Genomic DNA, 26,329 nt, shown 5'->3' on the forward strand with positions numbered 1-26,329 from the left:
GGCACTTAAAAAAATAAATTTGGCTCAGTTCCCTATATATTTGAAAATTGAGGCCTTTATCAGAAAATTTTAAAATTTTCCCTATTTTGTTTTCCTCCTAATTTTTGTTGCATTAGTTTTATTTGTACAAAAAAATTTAAATTTCATATAATCACAATTGCATCCTGTGATGCTCCCTATATCTTTTTGGTCACAAACTCTTCACTTATCCATAGATCTGACAGGTAAAATATTCCATGCTTCCCTAATTTGTTTGATTCTCATCCTTTATGTCTGAATCATTTATCCATTTTGATCTTATTTTGGCATATAGTATGAAACTGTTGACCTGTCCCTAGTTTCTGCAGAACTGCTTTACAGTTTTCTCAGTAATTTGTTTTCAAACATTGAGTTCTTACTCCAAAAACTTAAGATCTTTGAGTTTATCAAATGTTAGATTACTATGATCATTTACTCCCGTGTATTGTGTACCTAATCTATTTCATTGATTCACCAATCTATTTCTTAGTACCATATTGTTTTGATAATTACTACTTTGCAATACACTTTGAAACTGCTAAGTTTCTTTCTTTACTTTTTTTTTTTTTTCACTGATTCCATTCCCTTGATATTATTGACCTTTTGGTCTTCCAAATAACTATTTTTTCTTACCTCTATAAAAGAATTTTTTGGTAGTTTGATTGGCATGGCACTGAATAAGTAAATTAACTTGAGTAAAAATTATCATTTTTTATCAAAATATACTCCTGTACTGAACTTTCCTATTCAAGCTGATATCCCTGCTATTCTTAAGAGTCCTCTAGGCTCATAACTCTGGTATTAAACTTAGCTCTTCATTCTAAATTCACGCCCTAATGTGACTTTCTTCACATCTATTTCTCATTTTTTCCCTTTTTCATTACCTCCACAACATCTATTCCAGAGACCTTTTCTGTACTCACACATGCACACCTTATTTCAGGCTTTTATTACCTCTTGTTTGGACCGTTGCAATTGCCTCCTAAGAGAGCTCAGGTCTCTCCACTTTCATTCCAAGTAATCTATACAATGTAGCCAACATGATCCTCCATAAGCACAGAATTGACCATGTAAGTTTTATACTGAATAAATTTTAAAAGGTTGTCTTATAACTATTGCCTCAACGCCTTTTGCTTTTATTGTTGTTCTAGAACAAGTTTGGTTTGCTAAATGTTAAGTTTAATAGTTGGTTTCACAGGGTAGCATACTGGGTCTGATGCCAGCAAAACTCATCTTTCTGAATTCAAATCTGATCTCAGACACTAGCCTGTGACCTTGGGAAAGTCACTTAGTCCTGTTTGCCTCGGTTTACTCATTTGCAAAATGAGCTGGAGAAGAAAACAGCAAACCAGTCCAGTATCTCTGCCAAAAAAACCCAAATGGGGTCATGAAAAGTCAGAAGTGACTGAAACGACTGAATGAAATGGTGAATGAGTTTACAAATGAATGTGCAGAAGAGGTGATGACCAATCTGACAGTGTTAGTAAACCTATTTCTACATTAATCATGTTGTGAAAAAAAATCAGAACAAAAGGGGAAAAACACAAGAAAGAAAAAGCAAAAAAAGGTGAAAATAGTATGCTTCAATCTGTATTCAGTCCTCATAGTTCTCTCTTTGTATGCAGATGGCATTTTCTACCCCAAGTCTATTAGAATTGTCTTGGATCAATATATTGTTGAGAAGAACCAAGTCTATCATTAAAATGATCCTCATATAATCTTCTTGTTATTGCATATAACGTTTTCCTGGTGGAACTCAAAATGTTAAAAAATGGATGTTGAAAATTTTTATATGTAATTGAGAAAAATTTAGTAAAATACACATATATTAAACCTTCTCAATCCTCTTAAGAGCTTCTTTCCATATCTACTTTGCATTAACTCTCTATATTTATTTTAGATGTATTTATAAAGATGTATGTTGATTCCCCAAATAGAATGTAAGCTTCTTGAGAGCAAGGATTATTTTATCTGCTGATTTTCTGACCCTGCTTCTCAAAACAATTCTAGCCTTAGGCTTGTTGACTGATACTTCTAGAATTGCAATACTTTCTACAAGGCAGATATTAACAAGTAGGAAAACCATGAAAAAGGAGATTTCAAATATGTTTTGAGGTCATATTTAGTCAGTTATGTTTTAAGAATGTGGGCTTTGCAGTGTCTCTACTGGGCTTATATACCAAAGAGATAATAAAAAAGGGAAAGGAACCCATAAGTGCTGAAATGTTTGTGGCAGCCTTTTTTTAGTGGCAAGAAACTAGAACTGAGCAGATACCCATCAGTGGGGGAATGGCTAAATAGGTTCTGGTATATGAATGCTATGGAATATTGTTGTTCTGTAAGAAACAACAGCAGGATGATTTCAGAGAGGCCTGGAGAGACCTTCATGAACTGATGCTGAGTGAAATGAGCAGAACCAAGAGATCACTGTACACGACAACAACAAGACTATACAATGATCAATTCTGATGGACATGACTCTATCTAACAATGAGATGATTCAAACCAGTTCCAGTGATCTTATGTTGAAGAGAGCCATCTACACTCAGAGAGAGGACTGTGGGAACTGAATGTCACAAAATAGTATTTTCATCTTTTTTATTGCTTGCTTGCTTTTTGTTTTCTTTCTCATTTTTTCCCTTTTTCATCTGATTTTTCTTGTGCAGCAAAATGATTGTGGAAATATGTATAGAATATGTGCACTTGTTTAACCTATATTGGGTTATTTGCTAAGGGAAAGGAGAAAAAAAATGGGAACACAAGGTTTTGCAAAGGGTGAATGATAAAAACTATCTTTGTATATGTTTTGAAAATAAAAAGCCAAAAAAAAAGAAATAAAAAAAAATAAATGTGCACTTTGTTCTAGTAAACCTAGTAAACAAATTCTTGTTGCTTGTTTCGTGCTGAATAATCATATTGGCTCTTAGCCAAAATATGCATTTTTTAAGTCAATGCTATAGTCTCCTCCTATGTTTTATTAGGGGTGCAGGCCCAGATTTTCCCACTATATAGAGGAAGTGCATCAGCTATTATGTTGGGCTTCAGCATATGATCACGAATGACTCAGCTTCTAATCCAAACAGAAACTCTTTACCTGGCACCGACCTTCCAATTCTTGTCTTATTTTTCGTTCTGCCTCTAGTCGTAATTCTTGTTGCTTGTTTCGCGCTGAATAATCATGTTGGCTCTTTGCCAAAATATGCATTTCCCTTTGTAAAGTGGCCATTTCAGTCACAAATTTCTGGATACTCAATGACTGGAAAGGCACACACACAAAAGATTGAAATGATCATAAGCAAGTAAGGGACTTTCGTATTCCAAGATAAACACAAAGTTAATAAAAAGGAATCTACCTGTTCATAATTCTTTTTCTGATATTGATCCTTAATTAGCTCCATTTGCCTCAATTCTGTTTCTATTTGCTGAAAACAAATGGGGAATGAAGTAAATAAGATCACAGAAAATTATCTCATTCTATTTACCAGTAGAATACATAGAACCATATAGCACGAGTGGGCTTTTCTTCACATCTAGGGTACTGGCACTGAATAACAAGTTCCAGTCCAATCAATGTAAGAAGGAATGGTTCAGTGGTCAGTACACATCTCATTTTTACCCTACATCTTCAAGTCAATATTTACTGTTAAGGAAAAGAGACTATTTCTTAACTTGTTGCTTTTCTGGACTTTGTAGTATACAATCTCCAGGAACTAATCATTATGCAAGATGAAATCAACTCAGAAACATACCTTCTTGGCACCCTCCTCCTAAAAGCTCTTCCCTGATCCTCCACCATTTAAAGAGGCCACTCAGGGAATTCTCATTTCCCACCTGGCTGCTCTGGACTTCATGATCTCCAGAAATTCCTCATTCTGCAAGATGAAATTAACTCATACCTCTTCAGCATCCCTGGGACTCTTCCTTCCCTCCAATTGATTGGAGCAGGTGGTAAGGGAGGACATTTGGGAACTTCTCCCTGATACTCTACCATGTGAGGAGGGCACCCAGGAAATTCTCATTTTTTTACCCAGCAGCTTTCCTGGGCTTTATGGTCTCCAGAAACTCATCATTCTTCAAAATGAAATCACCTCTGAAACTCTTTATCTCCTCAGATCATTTGCCCAGCTGCAGCAAATTCATGATGCTCTGTCTGGGACAGGATAATTCCCATCTTATACCCTCCTATTCTTCAGCTTCATTTTATATTTTGTGTCCCCCATTAGATTGTGAGCCTTTTGAGGACGGGGGCTGCCTTGTGCCTTTCTTTGTATCCCCAGTGCTTAGCACAGTGCCTGGCATTATAGATGCTTAATAAACATTGACTCTATTTCAAGGCAATCTTTCCATTTCCCAGCTCTTGCTAGTACTGCCCAAGGCTATCACAAGCTATTGAATATTCTGAAATTTTCTCCTCCTGGAATCAATTGCTTAAATTTTGCTCCAGGGGGCAATATTAATAGAGGCTCTTAAGAAAATTCCTTGTGACAGAAGGCCTTCATACAACCTTCATTCTCTCCATATTCTGGACATTTTGAGCCTTGGAAGACAAATAATGCCGGATCTGGGCCTTCTGGTTTTTCAGTTTTTCCTTGAGGCCGGCCAGGGATTTCTCGAGTTCTGCCACTTTCTGCCGCAGCTCTCTGTTGGCCCGGGACACTTCCACTGATCTGGAGTTGGCATCGTCAAGGGCTTTTCTCAGCTGTAGGGCAAAGAAAACCAAGAGAATACTTTTACCTTCTATTTCAATTTCATAAGTTTACATAGGAAACTTTACAGGCTTTTTTTTTTTTTTTTCTCTTATATTTATTCTTTTTAGTAGGAGAGTTGGATTCCTTATCATGGTAAGAAGATTTCTCCTGATCATTGAAGACTGCTATGTCCGTGCAGCACAAGATCTGAGAAGTATTAAAGCAAGCTAGAAAGGTTCCGAGAGAGTCATCCCTTGGGCTCACTACTGAGTGAATTGCCCTGACCCCCAGAAATTAGCCAAAAATCTAACTAAAAAATCTTCCAGAAGTGAAGTTCTGAAAACAATTCGTTTGTTTATGGTTTGAAAAGACATTCTCATAGTTCAGCCCGACCAGCTTAAGTTTAGTAATGGAGGAGAATGTTAAAAAAGAGGTGGGGATGTCTTAAAACAACGTCTTGGTTTAGAATATTGATAGAACATTTACATTTGAATTCTGGGCATTATGAAAACCTTGGAAGATTTGGATCCTCTAGCTTTTTAATTTCTCCTTGTTACTAGTTAATATTTTTTCCCTAGTTCTACTACTTCTTTTGAAGGTTTCTGTTGGCTCATCCATATTCCAAAATCAAAGGAACTTTTCCTCCTTGTGCATGGAAACCATATCTTGCTTGGTACGATAGAGACAATTATTTCCCAACCCTTATACCAAAGTTTCAGTTCTGTACCAAATCTAAAAGACATCTCCACTTGGATGTCTCACCATCATATCAAAATTTAAGATTATCTAATGTAGGAGAGGACTGTTCAAAGGAATTACTGATGATTATCAACCTGGTGAATTTAAGAGGGTAGAAAACTTTGCCTTTGGGCAAAGGAACAAGTTCTGCAAGTGGTCATTTGCATGACCTAGAGTTCTCAGACAATGCAAAATTCCTAGCCCAGGATTTGAAAAGGCAATGGAGTAACTGCCCAACAGGGCAATTATGGAGAAAGGAACTTTGTGGGCAAATGGTGTAAGATGACTGGGGGGGAAAGGGGGTTCCCCTCCAGAATCCCCCAAATTACTGCCAAAACATTACTTAATAGAGCTAGAAAAAATAATAACAAAATTCATTTGGAAGAACAAAAGGTCAAGAACATCAAGGGAATTAATGAAAAAAAAAATACAAAGGATTTAGCAGTACCAAACCTAAAACTATATTTTAAAGCAGCAGTAATCAATTGTTACTGGCTAAGAAACAGAGTGGTGGATCAATGGAATAGATTAGATACATACAACACAATAATCAAGGCTTATAGCAATCTAGTCTTTGATAAATCCCCAAACTCCAGCTTCTAGGATAAGAACTCACTATTTGACAAAAATTGCTGAGAAAACTGGAAAATTGGCATCTCACATTCCATACCAAAATAAGGTCAAAAATGGATACGTGATTTGGGCATAAATGATACCGTAAACAAATTAGGATAACAAGGGATAATTTACATATCAGATCTTTGCAGAAGGGAGGTATTTATGGCCAAAGAAGAACTGGAGAACATTATGAAAGGCAAAATGGACAACCTTGATTATATTAAATTAAAAAGGCTTTGCATAAACAAAACCAACAGAAACAAGATTAAAAGGGAAATATAAATCTGGGGAAAAAATCTTTACAAACAGTATTTTTAATAAAGATCTTATTTATAAAACATAAAGAACTGTGTCAAATTTATAAGAATATAAGTCATTACCCAATTGATAAATGGTCAATGTGATGACCATGTATTTTAAAATCAGCTGGAGTCAGGAATTCAGGTTAAGGGAAAATTCTCAATGTATTCTTTGCGGAGGTGAAGGGGGATGGCGATAGGAAGTGTGAGCAGCTGCCACACAAACCCAACCAGCAGTCTCTCTGCCTCTCTCTCTCTCTCCACCTGTTGGTGTTCTTTTTCCAAAACACAGCCAGGTGATAAAAGTTCAGATCTTTTATTGTGTCCTTCAATATAGCCCGGTTAGCTCAGAGGCCTATCTCTCTGCTTGGTTCCAAGAGCTCTTGCAGCTTTGTCCTTGGCTTCTGCCTCTGCTTTCTTCAGCCTCCAGCCAGCACCAAGTTGGAAGATGCAATAAATCTCTTGCCTCGAAGATAGGGCTTGTGGGCTTCCTCCCAGAGTGCTCTGTCTCCAACCCCAGTCAATGTTCCAGAGAAATTCTTTCCAGAGTGCTCCTCTCCGACCCCAGTCAATGTTCCCAAGAAAATCCTCTAGCTCTAAGAGCTTCCTGTATATATATGATCTCCCAAAGGTTAACTCCTCCTTCTGGAGAGAGAGGGATTCTGGGTTATCTCCCAGAGTGCTCTCTGGCCCTAAGGGAGGTGTGAATTCGGATATCTCATACTAAGCCCTGAAATCTCCCAAACATGCGAACTCCATTGAGTACTTAGATACTTATGAGCTCTCTAAAGGTGTGAACACAAACATCGTTTCTATCAGTTGTACTTAGTACCTTGTTTTCAAGTTCTGGCCCAAAATATCTCCTTCTAAGATCAAATCAATCATATTGAACCATGCCAAATTAGATAATTATTGTCTCTATCAATTCCAGTGTCTTAACACTTTGTAAAGATTCCAACATCCACCCACCAAAATCATCTCTACTTCACTTCCTATACAACACATCAAAACTTGCACAAAGAGTGGGCAGGGGCATTCTTTCTCCAAGCATATATTAATAGAGTATCGTCCAATTGCTATTTAGCCTCACGTGCCCAGGACCTCAGTGTATCAACTCAAGCTTCAGCCCATTACAGGTCAAAGAATATGAACAGACAATTTGCAGATGATGAAATTAAAGCCATTTATAGTTCCATGAAAAAAATGTTCTAAATCACTATTGATTAGAGAAATGAAAATTAAAACAATTCTGAGGTACCACCTCATACCTCTGATACTGGCTAAGATGACAAGAAAATGACAAATGGTGGAGAGGATATGGGAAAACTGGGACAGTAATGCATTGACAATAGAGTTTTGAAATGATCCAATCATTCTGGAAACAATATGGAACTAACTGTGCTTAAAAGGCTATAAAATTGCATACCCTTTGAACTAGCAACACAGTTACTGGGTCTGTATCCCAAGGAAATCATAAAGGAGAAAAAAAGATCCACATGTGCAAAAATGTTTGTAGCAGCTCTTTTTGTGGTAGTAAAGAATAGGAAAAGGCCATCAATTGGGGGATGGCTGAACAAGTTGTGATAATATGAAATGGAATGGAATATTATTATTCTATAAAAATGATGAACAAGCTGATTTTAGAAAGGCCTAAAAGATTTATATGAACTGATGCTCAGCGAAACAAGCAGAACCAGGAATGCATTGTACATAATAATAGCAAGAATATGCAATGATCAACTATGAAAGTCTTGGTTCTTCTCAGCAGTTCAATGATCCAAAGCAAACCCAATAAACTATGGACAGAAAATGCCTTCTGCAACCAGAAAAAGATCTAAGAAGACTGAATGTAAATCAACACATGCTACATTCACTTCTTTTTTGTTGTTGAGTTTTTTTTTAAATCTCTCCCATGGTTTTTCTCTTTTGCTCTGATTTTTCTCTCCCAACATAATTCATGAAGCAATGTGTACCAAAAATTAACTTACAATAAAAAAAGAGAGAATCCCCAATGATTGAGAGTTCCCAGAATGACCTTCTAGTAAGAGAAGGGTGATACCTCAGCAGTACCAATACAGAATTTAATCTTTTTGTGAGATATGGGATATTTCTTGAGGCCTTGTCTTATAAATAGAGTTCCAAGTTCAAAAGTTTGGGTAGCTGGCCCTCTATTGAAAGAAGGGGAACTTGAGAATAGCATATATGGTTCCTGGTATAGAGGGAAGTAAAGCTAGGATATGGAAAAATAAACAATTTGGATTTTGACCTGCTAGTACTATTATTCAGACTGTGCAGATGGAAAAGGGATTTCTGTCTAGCAGTCTCAGGTGCAGTTCCCTTCCATAGTGAATCTAAGTTCTTAGAGTAAAACAATAAGGTTGGATATTTATAGATTTCTCTGTGGGAATGAAAATAAAATGTATCAGAATGTTGGAGTGTTATCTGTCCAGTAATCCCATGTTTTTCTGTTTGGAGGGTAATTCAAATCAGAAAATACTGTTAGTAGTCTGAGGGGTCATGTAGGTACTGTTGTGGAAAATGGAACTCATAGAAAAATGAGACAACCCTACTGGCAACATAAAATTCATTTTTCTTAGTAGTATTTAAGTTATAAGGTGACATTCTGAATCTGAAGTACTTTAAGACCTTAGTAGAAAGTAAGAGTCATAGGAAAAGGAGAATTATATTGATTTGTTTTTGTATTTTCTAAGCGATAAAATGTTATTTGATCCTTGTATGTTAAATTGAGTACTACTAGAACTATTTGCCCTTGTGTAAACAGACATGAGTCATATTCTGACATTTTCTCTGACAGAGAAAGCAAAAAAGAGAGTGATGTTTTTAATTTAGAAAAAAAATGCATTCCCAATAAGATCAGGAGTGAAACAAGGTTGCCCACTATCACCATTACTATTCAATATTGTATTAGAAACTCGAGCTTCAGCTAAGAGTTGAGAAAGAGATTAAACAAATTAGAGTAGTTAATGAGGAAACCAAATTATCACTCTTTGCAGATGATATGATGGTATACTTAGAGAACCCCATTGATTCTACTAAAAAGCTATTAGAAATAATCCATAACTTTAACAAAGTTGCAGGATACAAAATAAATCCACATATATCCTCAGCATTTTTATACATCACCAACAAAATCCAACAGCAAGAGATACAAAGAGAAATTCCATTTGAAATAACTGTTGATAACATTAAGTATTTGGGAATCTACCTGCCAAGGCAAAGTCAAGAACCATATGAGGAAAACTACAAAACACTTTCCACACAAATAAAGTCAGATTTAAATAATTGGAAAAATATTAAGTGCTCTTGGATAAGCCGAACAAATATAATAAAGATGACAATACTCCCTAAACTAATCTATTTATTTAGCGCTATACCAATCAGACTCCCAAGAAACTATTTTAATGATCTAGAAAAAATAACAACAAAATTCATCTGGAAGAACAAAAGGTCAAGACTTTCAAGAGAACTAATGAAAAAAAAAAAATCAAATGAAGGTGGCCTAGCTGTACCAGATCTAAAACTATATTATAAAGCCACAGTTACCAAAACCATTTGATATTGGCTAAGAAATAGACTAGTTGATCAGTGGAATAGGTTAGGTTTACAAGACAAAATATTCAATAACTATAGCAATCTAGTGTTTGACAAACCCAAAGATCCCAACTTTTGGGATAAGAATTCACTATTTGACAAAAACTGCTGAGAAAACTGGAAATTAGTATGATAGAAACTAGGCATGGACCCACCCTTAACACTGATACATCAAGTTAAGATCAAAATGGGTTCATGATTTAGGTATAAAGAACGAGATTATAAATAAATTAGAGGAACATAGGATAGTTTACCTCTCAGACCTGTGGAGGAGAAAGGAATTTGTGACCAAAGAAGAACTAGAGACCATTATTGATCACAAAATAGAAAATGTTGATTATATCAAGTTATAAAGCTTTTGTACAAACAAAACTAATGCAGACAAGATTAGAAAAGAAGCAATAAACTGGGAAAACAGTTTTACATTCAAAGGTTCTGATAAAGGCCTCATTTCCAAAATATATAGAGAATCGACTCTAATTTATAAGAAATCAAGCCATTCTCCAATTGATAAATGGTTAAAGGATATGAACAGACAATTTTCAGATGATGAAATTGAAACTATTTCTACTCATATGAAAGGGTGTTCCAAATCACTATTGAGCAGACGTGCAAATTAAGACAACTCTGAGATACCACTACACACTTCTCAGATTGGCTAAAATGACAGGAAAAGATAATGATGAATGTTGGGAAAACTGGGACATTGATGCATTGGTGGTGGAGTTGTGAACGGATCCAACCATTCTGGAGAGCAATTTGGAATTATTCTCAAAAAGTTATCAATTGTGCATATCCTTTGATCCAGGAATGTTACTACTGGGCTTATACCCCAAAGAGATTTTAAAGGAGGAAAAGGGACCTGGATGTGCAAAAATGTTTGTGGCAGCCCTATTTGTAGTGGCTAGAAACTGGAAACTGAATGGATGACCATCAATTGGAGAATGGTTGGGTCAATTGTGGTATATGAATGTTATGGAATATTGTTGTTCTGTAAGAAATGACCAGCAGGATGAATACAGAGAGGCTTGGAGAGACTTACATGAACTGATGCTAAGTGAAATGAGCAGAACCGGGGATCATTATACACTTCAATAGCAATACTGTATGAGGATGTATTCTTATGGAAGTGGATATCTTCGACAAAGAGAGGATCCAATTCAGTTCCAATTGACCAGTGATGGACAGAATCAGCTACATCCAGAGAAGGAACACTGGGAAATGAATATGGACTACTTGTTTTTTGTTTTTCTTCCCAGATTATTTTTACCTTCTGAATCCGATTTTTCTTGTGCAACAAGAGAACTGTATGGATTTGCACACACATATTGTATCTAAGATATACTTTAACATGTATGAGACTGCCTGCCATTTAGGGGAGGGGGTGGAGGGAGGGAAGAGAAAAGTTAGAACAGAAGTGAGTGCAAGGGACAATGCTGAAAAATTACCCATGCATATGTTCTGTCAATAAAAAGCTAATAATAAAAGACTTCTAGGTAGGGGGAACCTAGCATTTTTCTAATTTTTCAAATTCTATTTTATTTTTCAGTTCTGCATTCTCTCCCAACTCTCTCCTTTCTTACCCACTGAGAAGGCAAAAAAAAAAATAAAATCTATCAAAAATATGTATATTTAAGCAAAATAAATTCCCACATTAGCACAAAAAGAAAAGGAAAGAAAAATGCTTCAACTTGCAAGGAATCCATGAGTTCTGTATCTGGAGGTGGATAATATGAGTCCTTTGGAACTGTAGCAAGTTAATTCAATCAATTTCCTAAGTCTTTCAAAGTTACTTATCTTTGCAATATTATTGTTATTGTATGAATTATTCTCCTAATTTTGTTCGCTTCAGTTTGTATTAATTCATACAAGTTTTCCCAGGTTTTTCTGAAGCTACCCTCTTCATAATTTCTTGCAGTATAAAAACATTCCCTCAGTTCACTTATAATTTGTTCAGCCACTCTCCAAATGATGGGCACCCCTTCAGTTTCCAATTCTTTGCCATCACAAAAAAATTGCTACAAATATTTTTATACAAGTAGGTCCTTTTTTTTGTTTGCTACTTTTAGACATAGCAATGTAGCAATATCACTGGATACCCAGTATCAAACCGTTTTGATAATTGTGGTGTTGTTGTATAGTTTGGGATATGGTATTGGTCTCTTCTCCCCACTTTTTTTTCACTAATTACTTTGATAATCTTAGATGAATTTTGTTACTATTTTTATAGCTCTATAAAGTAATCCCTTGATAATAGTTTGATTGATGTACTATTGAATAAGTAAATTAGTTTAGGCAGTATTGTTTTTATTATATTGGTTCAGCCTATTCATGAGCATGATTTAGGTACATATTTGTGTAGACTGTTTTGTAATTATGTTCATATAATTTATTTATTGTCAATTAGACTTCCAAATATTTCATTCTGTCTATGATTATTTTAAATGAAATGAAATATATTTAATTGTATCATTGTGGTCGTATTTTTCCATCTTCTCTTCAAGAAGAGTATGCGATATTATACCAAAAGCTTTACTAAAATCCAACTACATGCATAGCATTTTGTTCATTCAAGTTAGTGGAAAATAAAGGAAATGTGGTTAATCTGGAATGACCTGTTTTTAATGAGGCCACACCAATATATATAATCTTTAGATCATTTAGTTATTAATCATCTCTTTAATGATTCGTTCTAGAATTTTCCCAGGAAGTAAACATAAGTTCATTGGCCCATAGTTTGCAAGTTGTTCTCTTTTTCTGAAAAATCAGTTTTCCTTTCTCCAATTTTGTAGTAATTCTTCTGGTTTTCAGGATCTTTCAACTATCTCTGATAGGGGCTCAATCATCAGTGATTTTTTTTAGATCCCCTATCTGTCTGGAGCAAGTTACTTGAATTCATCAAGGTGTTTTCTTACTATCTCTATTTAGCTTGATGACTGAATCTCTGTTAGTAATATCTTTTCTATCATTTCTAGTGCAAAAGTCATCCTCCTCTTCCGCAGAGAAAACAAAAGCAAAATAACGATCAAGTGGCTTCACTTTCTCTCTCTTGGCTATTACCATAGATTACTCCATTCCTATCTCTTTTTGATTCCTGCCCCCCTTCCTCCTCGCCCCTGACTGTAGCTTAAAATTCAGCATTCTGGATGCTTATTTTTACAGGATCATAAAATGCTCTGAGAGCCACTGTATACATTGTTTTTTTTAAAAAATCATTTATCTCTTCAGACAAATCTCATTTTATTTCTTGTTAGAAAGAGCAGTTTTTAGCTTTTCATTCTTGAGCATTTTTATCTCTTAGACTAACTTTCCCTAAATCATTTTAGTCAATTATTATCTTACTTATATTTCCTTTGATCCCTTTGAAATCTACTTTACCATAAAATTTAGCATGAATGTGACATTATGCCAGGATTTCCTCTACTTCTCTATCACAAATTCTAGGAGGAAGTAGTCATTTCCAGTTCAACAATGAGAATCAAATCCAGGATAGAATTCTCCTTGTTGGTTCCTTTTCCTTTTGAAGAATGAAATTATCATTACAGCAGATCAAGAAATTATCTGCTTTGCTTTTGTCAGAAAGAGAGTCAATTCTATAGGCTGTGTGAATATTTGAAATCCTCCATTAGTACAACACCATGCCTCATGCCAAGTTTGTGATGTTGTTTAATGTGAATTTATTTCTTTTTTCTATATTGGCAATCTAATGACAAAAATCACTTCTGTTTTTCTTTCTGGCCTTAACCCAAAGACTTTCCATTAAGCCTTTGTCCTCTAGTCACTTGATTCTTCAATCAGTTCTTCAATATAAAATGTTTGTTCCCCTTTCCCTTTTTCCTATCCTATTTCTTGCTTGCTTTTCTTTTTTTTTGGGGGGGGGAGGGGGGAGGCAATTGAGGTTAAGTGACTTGCCCAGGGTCACACAGCTAGGAAGTGTTTAGTGTCTGAGGTCAGATTTGAATTCAAGTCCTCCTAACTTCAGGGCTGGTGCTCTATCTATAACTTTGACACCTAGCTGCCACCTCCCACCCCCAATCCTATTTCTTTTGAATAAGATATATCTATTCAGAGCGCAGTTCAATGATGGGTTTTATCACACCAATTTTAAATATGTGAGGTCAAATTTATTAGGACCTCTAGTCTCTGTGTGTTTTCTCAGTTTTGGGTAGCTCTATGCAGATATTTGAAGCTCATGGCTTTACTAATGGTTATTTTTGGGGATTTCATCTCCTGTGAACTTTTGGTATTTCAACTGCTTTTCTTATTCCTTCATTGTAGCTACTTCATGGTATCTAGTTTGGGGGATGTATGAAAGAAATCTTGTCCTTTTCCTTATCTTTTTTAAGTTTAAAACTTTTTTTTTTTACTGGATTTGCAAGGTAACTAGCAAATATAACCTTACTAGCCCTTGTTAAGTATATGCTCTTTCTGGCTGGGAATCTGTTATTTTTATATTTTAAGCCATGGTCCAAATCCTTTTCTAAGACACTGCCTTCTTAACCAGCTGTTCATTCCCCAAATTATTTTTTCTTTTCTGTATTCTCTCCAAAAGTGAGAAAAACATAACTTGAGTTTCTATATTGTTCAATGTCTTGACCAAGATTTCATCAGTGAAAAAGCACCATATTAGGTGTCAGGCTAATATCTGAAGTTAAGATTCGCATTAATATATTATGTCTAATTTTGCCCACCATGAATCTTTCCATTGTCTTTCTGGTCTCTCAAAATGTTCACTCTTATGAAAGTGTGGTAGTCCATGATTTTGCAGCCATATAGTACTGCCAGAATGCCTATGCAAGTTTCCAAATACAATCCAACCCATCTACTTTCTCCTATTTAATTCTTGGCCCAGCTCACATGCAATTCTTGCCCAAGACACACACACACACACACACACACGCACACACAAAGTTGCCCATCTAATTGCATGTCATAATGTAGACAACTAAAGAATATTTTGTCTTTCTTTGTGACTTGTTAGACCAATCTGTTGTTGATCTAATTAAGAAATACTCTAATAATTTTGGATTGATGCATTTAGTACAATGGTAAATATAAGTATTATATACTTTGAAATCTTTCATCACTTTACTACTTTTCTAAGCAAATCCCTTATTTTCTAGATACTTTGCTTTTTATGTATTTCCTTTGATATATTGCAAATTAATCACTACCTATCTAATCAGAATTTACGATGTTAACTTTCAAACAAAAAGACAATTAAATACTTCAAATGTAAAAGTCCTTCACAGAGAAAAGGGACTTGCCTTCAGCAGCCCTAGAAACTGACTGATGACCCAAAAAGCAAAATATAACAATTACCCTGGATCAAATTTATGAAGGTAAACTTAAAACCATTGAAGTTGGAATAGAAAGTGGGAAATTGTTCCATATAAAATAAGTGCTCAATAAATGTTGGTTTAATTAAATGGATTAGAAAGGTAATTTTATATATGTAAACAAGAAGTCTCATTATCACAGCTAATAACAATGGAATAGGGAAAATGTTATACATTGGTAGTTCTTTAATAGGGGCATTAGAAAGATCACTAGTTTTCTTTAGTGTAGTACCTACTGCCATCTTATGAAGAACAGTGAGTTTTCTTAACCACATCTGGTCTGCCTGGGAAAGGAGACTAGAGCACTCAAAAGATGGAAAGCAGAAGAAACCACTAGGGTCAAAACGCTTCTTTTCTGAGGGATTTTGTGGGTAGGGAGGGAAGAAGAGAGACAGACAGGAGTTTTTCATAATCTCACTTCTTACCTCATTTGTTTCCCGTTGTGCAGCTTTCCTGGAAGTCTCTCTCTCAGATTGAAACTGCTTTTTCAAAGAATCTATACGTTCAGCATTCATCTCAGCTTGCACTTTGGATTCCTCAGCAACCCGTTCTCTATTTATTTTGAGAGGAAGAAGGATTATAAATCATCTTGAGAAATTAATCTTAGGTTTTACAAGGGTGAATGTTGAAAACTATCTTTGCACGTATTTTGAAAATAAAAAGCTATTATTAAAAATAAATTTAAAAATAAAAGTTTTGCATAAGTAAAAAAGAAATCCATCTTTGTTAATTTATTAAAGGATACTTCACATAAAAGTGAATAATTTTCAAAAATTTTATGGGAATAGAATTCTAATTCTAAAACAAATACAGAATCAAAGAATCTCAAACGAGATCTCAGAGGTCATTTACCTCATTCCATTAATGAAGCTCTCCTAAATGGTTCTGTAGCTTGATTTGAAAGTCTTCAGTGATGGGGAACCTGATACTTTCTGAGGCAGCCCATTCTACTTCTTAATTCTTTAACTTTAGGAATTTTGTCCTTCACATCAAACTCTGATACTTATTGTAATTAATTATATTAATACTTATATCCCAATTCTTCCCCTTGGGCCCAAGAAGAACACATTGATTCCCTTTTTCAAATGACAGCATTTCTAACATGAATCTGTTAAGAACAATTGGACTAAAAGCTAGGAGGGGGCTAGATTATGAAGGGCTCTAAGTGACAGAATATGTTATATGGATTCTGGAGGCCAAGTTGAGCCACCTGAATTTACTGAATGTTGTGTATATGTGGCATGATTAGACCTTTACTTTAGGAAATACACTCGAGATTGAATGGAAGAAGGGAAGAATAGAGTGGGGAGAGACTTGAGGCAGGCAGACCTAGGAGCAACTTGTATAAATTAAGGTGTGAAGTGAAGATGGCAATGGCAGAGGAAAAAGAGGTTTATTCAAGAGATGCTTTAAAGGGGAAACCAGCAATCTTTGGCAGCAGACTGGCTATGAGTGAGGGTGGAGAATTGAGGATGATTCCTGCTGAGTCTTAGGGACTAGACAGAGTTCTCTGCTGTAAGAGGAAACAAACTCGGGAAAATCTGGGAGGAAAGATGAGGAGTCCTGTGTTGTACATATCGGATTTAAGATTCTACTAGATATCCAACTAAAAGGCAGTTGGAAATAAATGCAAGACTGGAGGCCAGCAGAGTGTGTAAGATAGGACTCATGGATCGGAGAATCATCAGTTTAGAGATGGCAGTTAAATCCAAGGGAGATGATGAGGTCATCAAGTGATGTAATACAGAGGGGGAAAGAGAAGAGAAGAGATATCGGGGCAAATCTCTGAGGGACACCTACTAGGTAAAGAATGTGGGGAATAGAGATAAGGTGAAGAACTTATAGGAATGTATGAATTCTTTTTCTGTATTTTATTATTTCTGTGTTTCCCCTATGACCTGTATAATATGTGCAAGCTTATATTTACTTGAGCCTTGGCCAGCTAGAAACATATTTACTTAACCTGAGCTGATGACATTTATTGGTATTTGACATTTATCGATATTTAGTCTATTAGCTGGACCACTATCTGCTTGATTAAGTCTGAAGGCCTCACTTTCTGTTTCCTAGAAATCAGGAGATTTCAGGAAAACAGAAACCTTCCATTCAAATTTCCCCAAATAGCAACAACCAATTAAATGCCTCCCCCTCCCCTTCTCAATGTTCTCTTACTTGTGATGTAATTTCTTGTATAAAAGCTGTGTATCTTTACTACTTCTTTAGCCCCCCTACCATGAGCTTTCTCTTTCTTATCTTGCGATGGGATGGCTCATCCTCCGGAGGTTTTCAATAAACAACTTTTCTGCCTTCTACTGAGTGAGTGGGTAAGGGTCTTCTACATCCCTCACAAGAAGATCTGGAATTCAAATTTTTCCTATAGAAATTCCCACCAAATGCCCTTTATGGATACATTTTTGCCTTTCAGGGATCTTTCCTCTCATTCCTATGGCTATGATGAAGTAGATCTTGTTTGGTTTTTTTTTCTTGTTCCTTTTTCTTCTTCTCTCATTGTTTTTTATTCCTTTTTGTTTCTTAATATGTGTCTCCACTTCTCATCAGGACAAGTTTAAGAAAATGACTGCTCTAAAATAGCTCCCCTTACCTACCAGCTAATTCTTGAAATTCTATATTATAGCTTAAGCCAAATATTCTAGAGCTGGAATAAAATTCAAAGTCCACCTAGCCTAATGATATCTGAAGAAGAATCCCCTCTACAATATTCCTAAGAAGTGGCTTTTCAGTCTTTGCTTGAAGACCTCAAATAAAGGGGAGATCACTACTTCCAAAGGCTTTTGTTTCACTTTTTTTTCTTTTACAAAGTTTTTTCCTTGTATCATACATATGTCCCCTTTCCTGTAACTTCCAATCATTACTTCTGCTTTTGCCCTTTAGGGTCAAACAGAAGCCAATTTCCTTTTTCCCATCTTTATCACTTTCTAAATACTAAAAGATAGCTACCATGTTTCCCTTAAGAGTTATCTTTTAATTCAGGTCTTGTGATGGAGAGAGCCATTTATACCCAGAGAGAGGATTGTGGGAACTGAATGTGAATCACAACATAGCGTTTTTACTCTTTTTGTTTTGTTTTGAAGTTGGAAAAGCATGGGGGACCTCCGGCCAAGATGGTGGCGAGGAGGCACACAGCTGTGTAAGCTCTGCATTTTCTCTCAGAACACATTTCATTACAAGCCTCTGAATGCTTGACTGAAACTGCCCCCCCCCCCCAAATAATTACCAAGAGAAAACATCCTTGAAATTTGCCAGGAAAGGTCTGTTTTTCTTGAGGACGGGACAGTTTTAGATTGGGCACAGTCTGAGGGCAGCAGCAGCAACAGCATAGCAGGCAGCTCACAGCCAAGCAGACCGGATGTGGGTGGGGTGTGATCTCAGCCATCTCTGTGAGGAGAGTTTTGCTACAAGATTGGATATTTTCCCCTGGCAGCAAGTGAGTAGCTTAGCAGAGAAGCTAAAAACACTGGGGGTGAAGAATTCAACCCCAAACAGCTGGAGTTTCCCAGGACCTGGCCACCCCTCCCCCACAGCATCTCAGCACGCTCTCAGAGTCTCAGAGCACAGGCCCAGCACAATCCTGCTAGTGCCTCACTGCTGCCCCCGCAGTCTGTAGAGGAAGCTCGGTAATGCCACCCAGCCCCTCCCCCCAAAAAAGCAGATTCCATTTGGATTTTTTCCTTTTTTTCTTTGCTAGTTTGTCTTTGATTCTTTTCTGACAAAATGAGCAAAAAATTGAAATGGACCTTAACCATTGACAGCTTCTATATAATGGACAGAGAGTGGACTCTAAACCCTGAGGAGACTAAAAGCAGACTATCTCCAAGTGAATCCCCAAAGAAGGAGATCGTCTGTTCCTCAGCACAGATGAATCTCATAGAAGAAATTAAAAAGGCTCTCACAAGAGAGCTAGAAGAAAAATGGAAAAAGGAGAGGGAGGCTCGGCAAGAGAGTCTGGAGAAGTCATCCCACTCATTTAAAGACAGAGTGGATAAAGAAATCAAATCCTTGAAAAATAGGATTAGTGAACTGGAAACAGAAAATGGCTCTCTAAAAAACAAAATTGGTGAAATGGAAAAACATTCCATAGAACAAAACAATTCACTTAAAAATTCAATTGGACAATTAGAAGAAGATATAGAAAAAGTGAGTGAAGAAAATACTTCATTGAAAATCAGAATCAAACAAATGGAATTGAATGACTTGAGAAGACAACAAGAATCAGTCAAGCAAAACCAAAAAAATCAAACAATGGAAAAAATGTGAAATACCTTCTTGGGAAAACAACAGACCTGGAAAATAGGTCTAGGAGAGACAATCTGAGAATTATTGGACTCCCAGAAAAATATTATGAAAAAAAGAGCCTGGACACTATTTTCCAGGAAATTATCAAAGAGAACTGCCCAGAAGTCACAGAAATAGAGGGTAAAATAGACATTGAAAGAATTCATTGATCATCTACTGAAAGGGATCAAAATACCAAGAAATATAGTGGCCAAATGCCAGAACCCTCAGATGAAGGAAAAAATACTCCAAGTGGCTAGAAAAATGCAATTCAAATATAGAGGAGCCACAATAAGGATTACCCAGGATCTAGCAGCGTTTACATTAAAAGATCGAAGGGCCTAGAAAAGATATTCTGAAAGGCTAAGGAACTAGGTATGCAACCAAAAATAACTTACCCAGCCAGAATGAGCATCTTTTTCCAGGGAAGAAGATGGACATTCAACAAAATAAGCGAATTTCACCTATTTACTCGAGAAACCAAAAAGGTAAAAAGAAATCTTGGGAACTACATTTCCATTATAAAGATGTATAAAGAATACATGTATACCTTGTTCTAGAAACTAGAGGTGGAAAGGACATTTTACCTGGAAAAGGGTAAAGTGGGGTTACTACATCTCATGAAGAAGCAAAGGAAACTTATTACATCTGAGAGAAAGAATGGGAGGGGAATGAATATAGTGGGTATCTTACTGCCATCAGAATTGGCTTTAAGAGAAAAATTTTAGACATATTCAATTTATGGTGAAACTTCTCTACCTCATTGAAAACTGGGAAGGAAAAAGTGAAAAGGGAAGGAATAAGCTAAGCAGAAGGGAATACGGAAACTGTGAGGGAAAAGATAATAGGAAGATAATGATAAATGTTGGAGGGGATGTGAGAAAACTGGGACACTAATGCATTGTTGGAGGAATTATGAAAGGATTCAACCATTCTGGAGAACAATTTGGAACTGACAATTGGGTGGATGCTCATGAGTTGAGGAATGGTTGAATAAGTTATGGTATATGAATGCAATGGAATATTATTGTTCTATAAGAAATGATGAGCAGGCTGATTTCAAAAAGGCCTGGAAAGTTTTGCATGAAGTGATGCTAAGTGAAATGAGTTGAATCAAGAGAATATTGTACATAGCAATAACAAGATTATATGATGATCAACTGTGACGGACTTGACTTTTTTTCAACAATGCTGTGATTCAAGGGAAATCCAATACAATTGAGATGGAAAATGCTATCCATATCCAAAAAGAGAACTATGGAGACTGAATGTGAACTGAAACATTTCATGAAGCATAGTATTTTCATCTTTTTTATTGTTGTCATTTGTTTGCTTTTTTTCTTTCTCCTGGTTTTTCCCTTTTTTGAACTGATTTTTCTTGTACCACATTGTGAAAGTTTTCTGGAGACAGCCTTAGTTTAAGTTACAATCAATAATTACTCCAAAATTGCAGCCAGCTGGTAAAAATACAAACGTTTATTTCTCCTTCTGAATTAGCCTGGTTAGTTGAAGCCTATCTCTCTGCTTGGCTCCAAGAGATCTTTCAGCTTTGTCCTTGGCTTCTGCCTCTGCTTTCTTCAGCCTCCAGCCAGCACCAAGTTGGAAGATGCAATGAATCTCTCTGTACCTCCAGTCAGTTCCCAAGCTCCAAGAGCTCTCTCTATTTATGTGATCTCCCAAAGGTTAACTCCACCTTCTGGAGGGAGAGGGATTCTGGGTTATCTCCCAGAGTGCTCTCTGGTCCTTAGAACTTCAAGGGAGGTGTGAATTCAGACTAAACCAGCCCTGAATTCTCGTGTGAACTCCATTGAGTACTTAGATACTTATGAGCTCTCTAAAGATGTGAACACAAGCATTGTTCTATCAGTTCTACTTAGTACTTTGTTTCAAGTTCTGGCCCAAAATATCTTCTTCTAAGATCAAATCAACTCCAATGGCTTAACACTTTGTAAAGATTCCAACACTACATGACAAATATAGAAATATGTTTTTAAAAATTGCACATATTTAAACTATATCAGATTGCCTGTAATCTTGGAAAATGGGAAGATAAAAGGAGGACATGGAAAAATTTGGAATGTAAAGTTTTTCAAAAATCAATGTTGATCAACTATCTTTATATGTATTTGGAAAAATAAAATACTATTAAAAAAAGAAATGTGTGCCAATTGCCCAGTAAATTGGGACTAGGACCCTTCTTTAGCTTAAACTGGTTCTGTATACAAATTAAAAACAATTACTCCAAGGCCAATTAATTAAAAAGAAATGATATAACATTAGATAATCTGATTTCTAAACAGATGAAAGATTAGAGAGTTTCCATGTAGGGAGGGAAAGAGTAAATATGTACAATTCCTTGAATTAAAAAAAAAAGAGTCCCAATTCCCCCAAGTGTCTATAAACAATCAAAAGAACATGGAAATAATAAATGATTGACTAGGATAGGACCAGTTTTCAGATAAGACATATGGGTTGCCTGAGATATATATTTTTGTGTATATGTTTATATATATATATATATATATACATATATATACACACACACATATATAAACTCCTTACATTAAGCTTTGAATCTGAGGCTTTGGTTAGAACAATCTAGATCTTTTGTTAAAGATCTCTAAGCAATAGGGAAATGTATTCCACTTTCCTAGCCATATAGGGGTAGGTTCAACTAATTCAATAAGGTTTTCTCTCAATTCCCATAATCCAATAGTTTTCTCACAAAACAGAAAATGAACTAGAATCATAATTGAATAGAAACAAGCTAGCTCCATAATAGAGTTACATAATGGAGTCTGTGTGGTTCACTCAGTTCCCACAATTAACTGTGTAATGTCCCCTCTGTTTTCTCAGTACTATGAAATGGGAATGAGTACAGCTGATCATCATCATTTGTGGCATTTATGTTCTATCAAACCGAAAAATACAGGGTTAAGGTTCTGGTCCCAGAATTTAATATTTCTTGAGGGGCTATGAACTTCCAAGTCACTATACTATACAAATACATCTAACAATAGTTGTCTTACAGCTTTTTAATAGGTTAAAAGAAGCCTATAAAGTTGTTCATCAGAATATAAAATTTGCAGAGAACTCTAGGTATAATTTTTTAAAATGATCCTTTCTTCCTATTACCCTTTCCTCTATGATGCATATCATTAAGGGGGGGATAGAGAATGTCTGTATACAGTTAACATTTTTCCTAGGTAGAAATTCCCAAAAAGTTCTAGCAGAATTGTAAGAGGATTGAAAGTATTTATTTTATATCTAATTTCCTTTAGGTTCATAAAGAACTGATTTCTTTTAGACCTATCCTGATTTAGACTTAGGCTTTGGACACATGAAACACTTGGTCTTTCTCATGGCCTAAATCTTATTAGTGATCTGAATGAACCAAGAACAATACAATTACTCAGTAGTCTCCATGGTCAGGTGAGTCATTGCATTGCTTTTATCTGGCTGTTTCTGCACCAGTATTCAAATGACTGCATTTAAAGCATTAATAAAATGGTGGCTACTTTCTTATTCTTGGCTCAGAATGGAAATGAAAATCAGTTTTCAAGACAAAAGAATCAAATTTATCTTCTGTAAGACTTTTCTTATCTTTATGATGATTGCATTGCCCTTACCTATAATTTTCCAGAGTTTGCTGCTCAATTTCTTTGCTGTCCAATTTTTCTTGAATATGGTCCAACATTTTTTGGAGTTGGCTATTAGTCCCTAGAGCTTGTTCCAAGCTCAATGCGAGTTTTCTATTGTCCTCTCTGGATACATCCAGGGCATTATGTAGTGGTTCCAGCTGAAAGAAGAAGGTAACAATATGCTTTAATTTTCTTGAAGTATGTATAAGGAATATTTATGTACCTTGTACACTCATAATTTTGTCAAGTAGAAATTGTCAGCTGGAAAACAAACCAAAGATCTCAGATGTCTACATTAAGTATAGTGAAAATATGTAGAAACTTATCATGGGAATATATATTTGATTTCTAAGAATCTGCTGTTCTTTTGAGTGAATAGACTGATTCTATTACAGGTTTTTGAAAGAATTTGCTTGTAGTTACAAATGCTTTTCTAAATCCCTTCACTTCTGAATTTTTAAAATGTATTAAATGCAAAAAATGTTAACAATAGAAGACAGGATAAGAATAATCATAATAACTGAAATAATACTTTAAATTTGTCATGTGCAAAAGAGATTAAAGTGAATTTTGCTCCAGGCTGACAATGACATTGCACCACTTATTTCATGGAGCTTGTTTCCATTTGTAAACTTGTCACTGGCCAAAGGTTCATACCTCCTTTATTCTTTAGTAAAAAGGGGACTTACACAATTCTTTTTCATCCAATTTCTCACTTCTTCAAAAAATTGTGATTCAGACATTTCCCATGAAAATAAAAAGTTTCAATGTATCACCTATGAAACTTGGCCTCTACCTCACTATTGTGCTGGGCTTCCACAAAAAGAACTCTGGATTGCCATTCATTCAATTCTTCTTCTAACTTCTGTACTGTCTGCTGATTTATAAGCCTAAAAATTAAAAAGAAAACAAAAATGACTATAGAAGAGAGTATTTTTTTAATTAAGTAGTATTTTATTTTCTAATTACATGTAAAGACAGTTTTCAACATCCATTTTTGTAAGATTTTAAGTTCCAATTTTTTTTCTCACTTCCTCCCTTACCTCCCTTTTCCCCAAGACAGCAAGCAATATATGTACTATACATATACAATCATTTTAAACATATTTCCACATCAGTCGTTTTTTTGAAAGAAAAAGCAAAACAAAAGGAAAAAACTAGAAGAAAAAAAAAAGCAAAATTTAAAAAAGTTGAAAATAGTATGCTTTGATCTGCATTGTTTCTTTAGTTCTATTCCTGGAAATGGCATTTTTCATCCCCAAATCTACTAGAATTGTCTTGGATCAATGTGTTTCTGAGAAGAGTCAAATTTATTATAATTGATCATACCATAATCTTAGCAAAGAATAATCTTGACCTAATAACATAAGGAATTTATGTAGTAGTTTTCATTAGCTTCAAAAACCTTAACATAGATTATTTTATTAATTCCCAAGACATTTATAAATTTGTAGGAGGAATTAATCAGTTTCAATTTTGAATTATAAAACCAGTAACAGATTAAATTCCCATAGTCAACGTGTCAACAGACATTCAGACAATAAAACTTGTGTAAACACCAATGTGCCCTGGCACTGTGCTAAGGGCTAGGAATACAAATAGAGGCAAAAGACAATACCTGCCTCAAAAAGGTCACAAGATAATGTGGGAGACTGCAAGCAAACAAACATGTAAATAACCTATATACAGGACAAATACAAAATAATTAAAAGAGGGAAGGCATTAAAATTAAGAAGGGTTGGGAAAGGCTTCCTATAAAAGATGTGATTATATTTGAGACTCAAAGGAAGCCAATAGACAGAGATGAGAAGAGAGAATATTCCAAGCATGGGGGGAAGTCAAAAGAAAACGTCCAGAGCTGAGGAATGGAGGGTCTTGTTCTCTGAATAGCAAGAAGGTTAGTGTCACCAGATCAAAGATTACTTGTATTAGGGAGTAAGGTGTAAAAAGACTGCTAAAGTAGGAAGGGGCTATGTTATGAAGGGTTTTAAGTGAGAGAGCATTTTGTAATCCCTCTTGGAAGAATTAGGGAGCCAGTGAAGTTTGAGAAGGGCAGAAGTGGTTGAACCTGTGCTTTAAGAAGATCATTTTGTGTCCCAATGGAGGATCTATTGGAGAGGCTAAAGACTAGAGGCAGGCAGACTCACTAGCAGATTGTTGTAATAGTCCAGGCATGGCCTACACTATAATGGTGGCAGTGTCAGAAGAGACAAGAAGGATAATTTGAGAGATGTGAAGGAGTGAAGAGAGGCTCTGTTTTCAGCAGAGAACTTGCCCTTTGATCATCCTCTCACTTTTTCTTCTTTTCCAGTCTTTCTTTGTCAAAAGGCTTCTTTACTGTTACTACAATCTTGTTCATCCCTTTTCCACTCTCAAAAACATTTCCTGTGACTTTGTGGTTGTTCAGTTGTTCATCTCTGTCTGACTTTTCTATACCCCGTGGACTGTAGCAAGCCAGGCTCTCTTCTATCCTCCATGATCTGAAATGTGTCAAAGCTCATGATTCTTGCTTCCATGACAATAGCCACCTCAATCTCTGTTATCCCTTTTCTCTTTTGGCTTCAATTGTTCTCAACAGCAGGGTCTTTTCCAATGAGTCCTGCCTTATCTCAAGCTTTAAAACTATAACTTGACTCTTTTTTCAAGCCAAAACCTAGAAAAATCTCTTTGCTGCTTCCATTTTCTCACCTCCTACTCACTTTTCAACCCTTTGCAATCTGGCTTCCACCCCCACCACTAGAGTTTCACTAGTTCTCTGCTGGTATTTAAAGTCACAATCTAACTCCAAACTATCTCCTTACAAATGATAGTGAATATCCTTACCTCCATTTCTTTGCCAGGTTATCTCCAATGCCTTTCTTTCATTAATCTTTTCTTACTGCCAGCTCCTTCCAGCCTCTTAGATCTTACTTATGAACTGTATTGGAAATCACTTGATATATATCTTATATTTACTTGTGTGAATAGAATTCTTATAGAATGCAAACTCTTGAAAGGCAGGGACTATCTTCCTCTTACATTTTATTCCCCTGGGGCAGGGCTTGTAGAGAATAGATACCTAATAAGTGTTTATTAATTCTGCT

At 35.7% G+C, this 26,329-nt stretch overlaps 1 protein-coding gene across 8 annotated transcripts in view; it reads right to left on the reverse strand.

Annotated features, from left to right (window-relative positions):
- Positions 1–26,329, reverse strand: part of CCDC150 (coiled-coil domain containing 150) — a 90,376-nt gene that overhangs the window by 3,985 nt on the left and 60,062 nt on the right. For all 8 annotated transcript variants that reach the window (XM_031960287.1, XM_031960285.1, XM_031960281.1 and 5 more), the window contains 6 exons: positions 24,043–24,136; positions 23,235–23,404; positions 15,738–15,864; positions 4,523–4,717; positions 3,372–3,440; positions 3,113–3,274 (listed from right to left, as the gene is read on the reverse strand). In XM_031960287.1, coding sequence (XP_031816147.1) covers positions 3,113–3,274; positions 3,372–3,440; positions 4,523–4,717; positions 15,738–15,864; positions 23,235–23,404; positions 24,043–24,136 — 817 coding nt within the window. The remainder of the gene's footprint in view (positions 1–3,112; positions 3,275–3,371; positions 3,441–4,522; positions 4,718–15,737; positions 15,865–23,234; positions 23,405–24,042; positions 24,137–26,329) is intronic.

This window comes from Sarcophilus harrisii, chromosome 3 (assembly GCF_902635505.1).
Source record: "Sarcophilus harrisii chromosome 3, mSarHar1.11, whole genome shotgun sequence".
Taxonomy (NCBI): domain Eukaryota; kingdom Metazoa; phylum Chordata; class Mammalia; order Dasyuromorphia; family Dasyuridae; genus Sarcophilus; species Sarcophilus harrisii.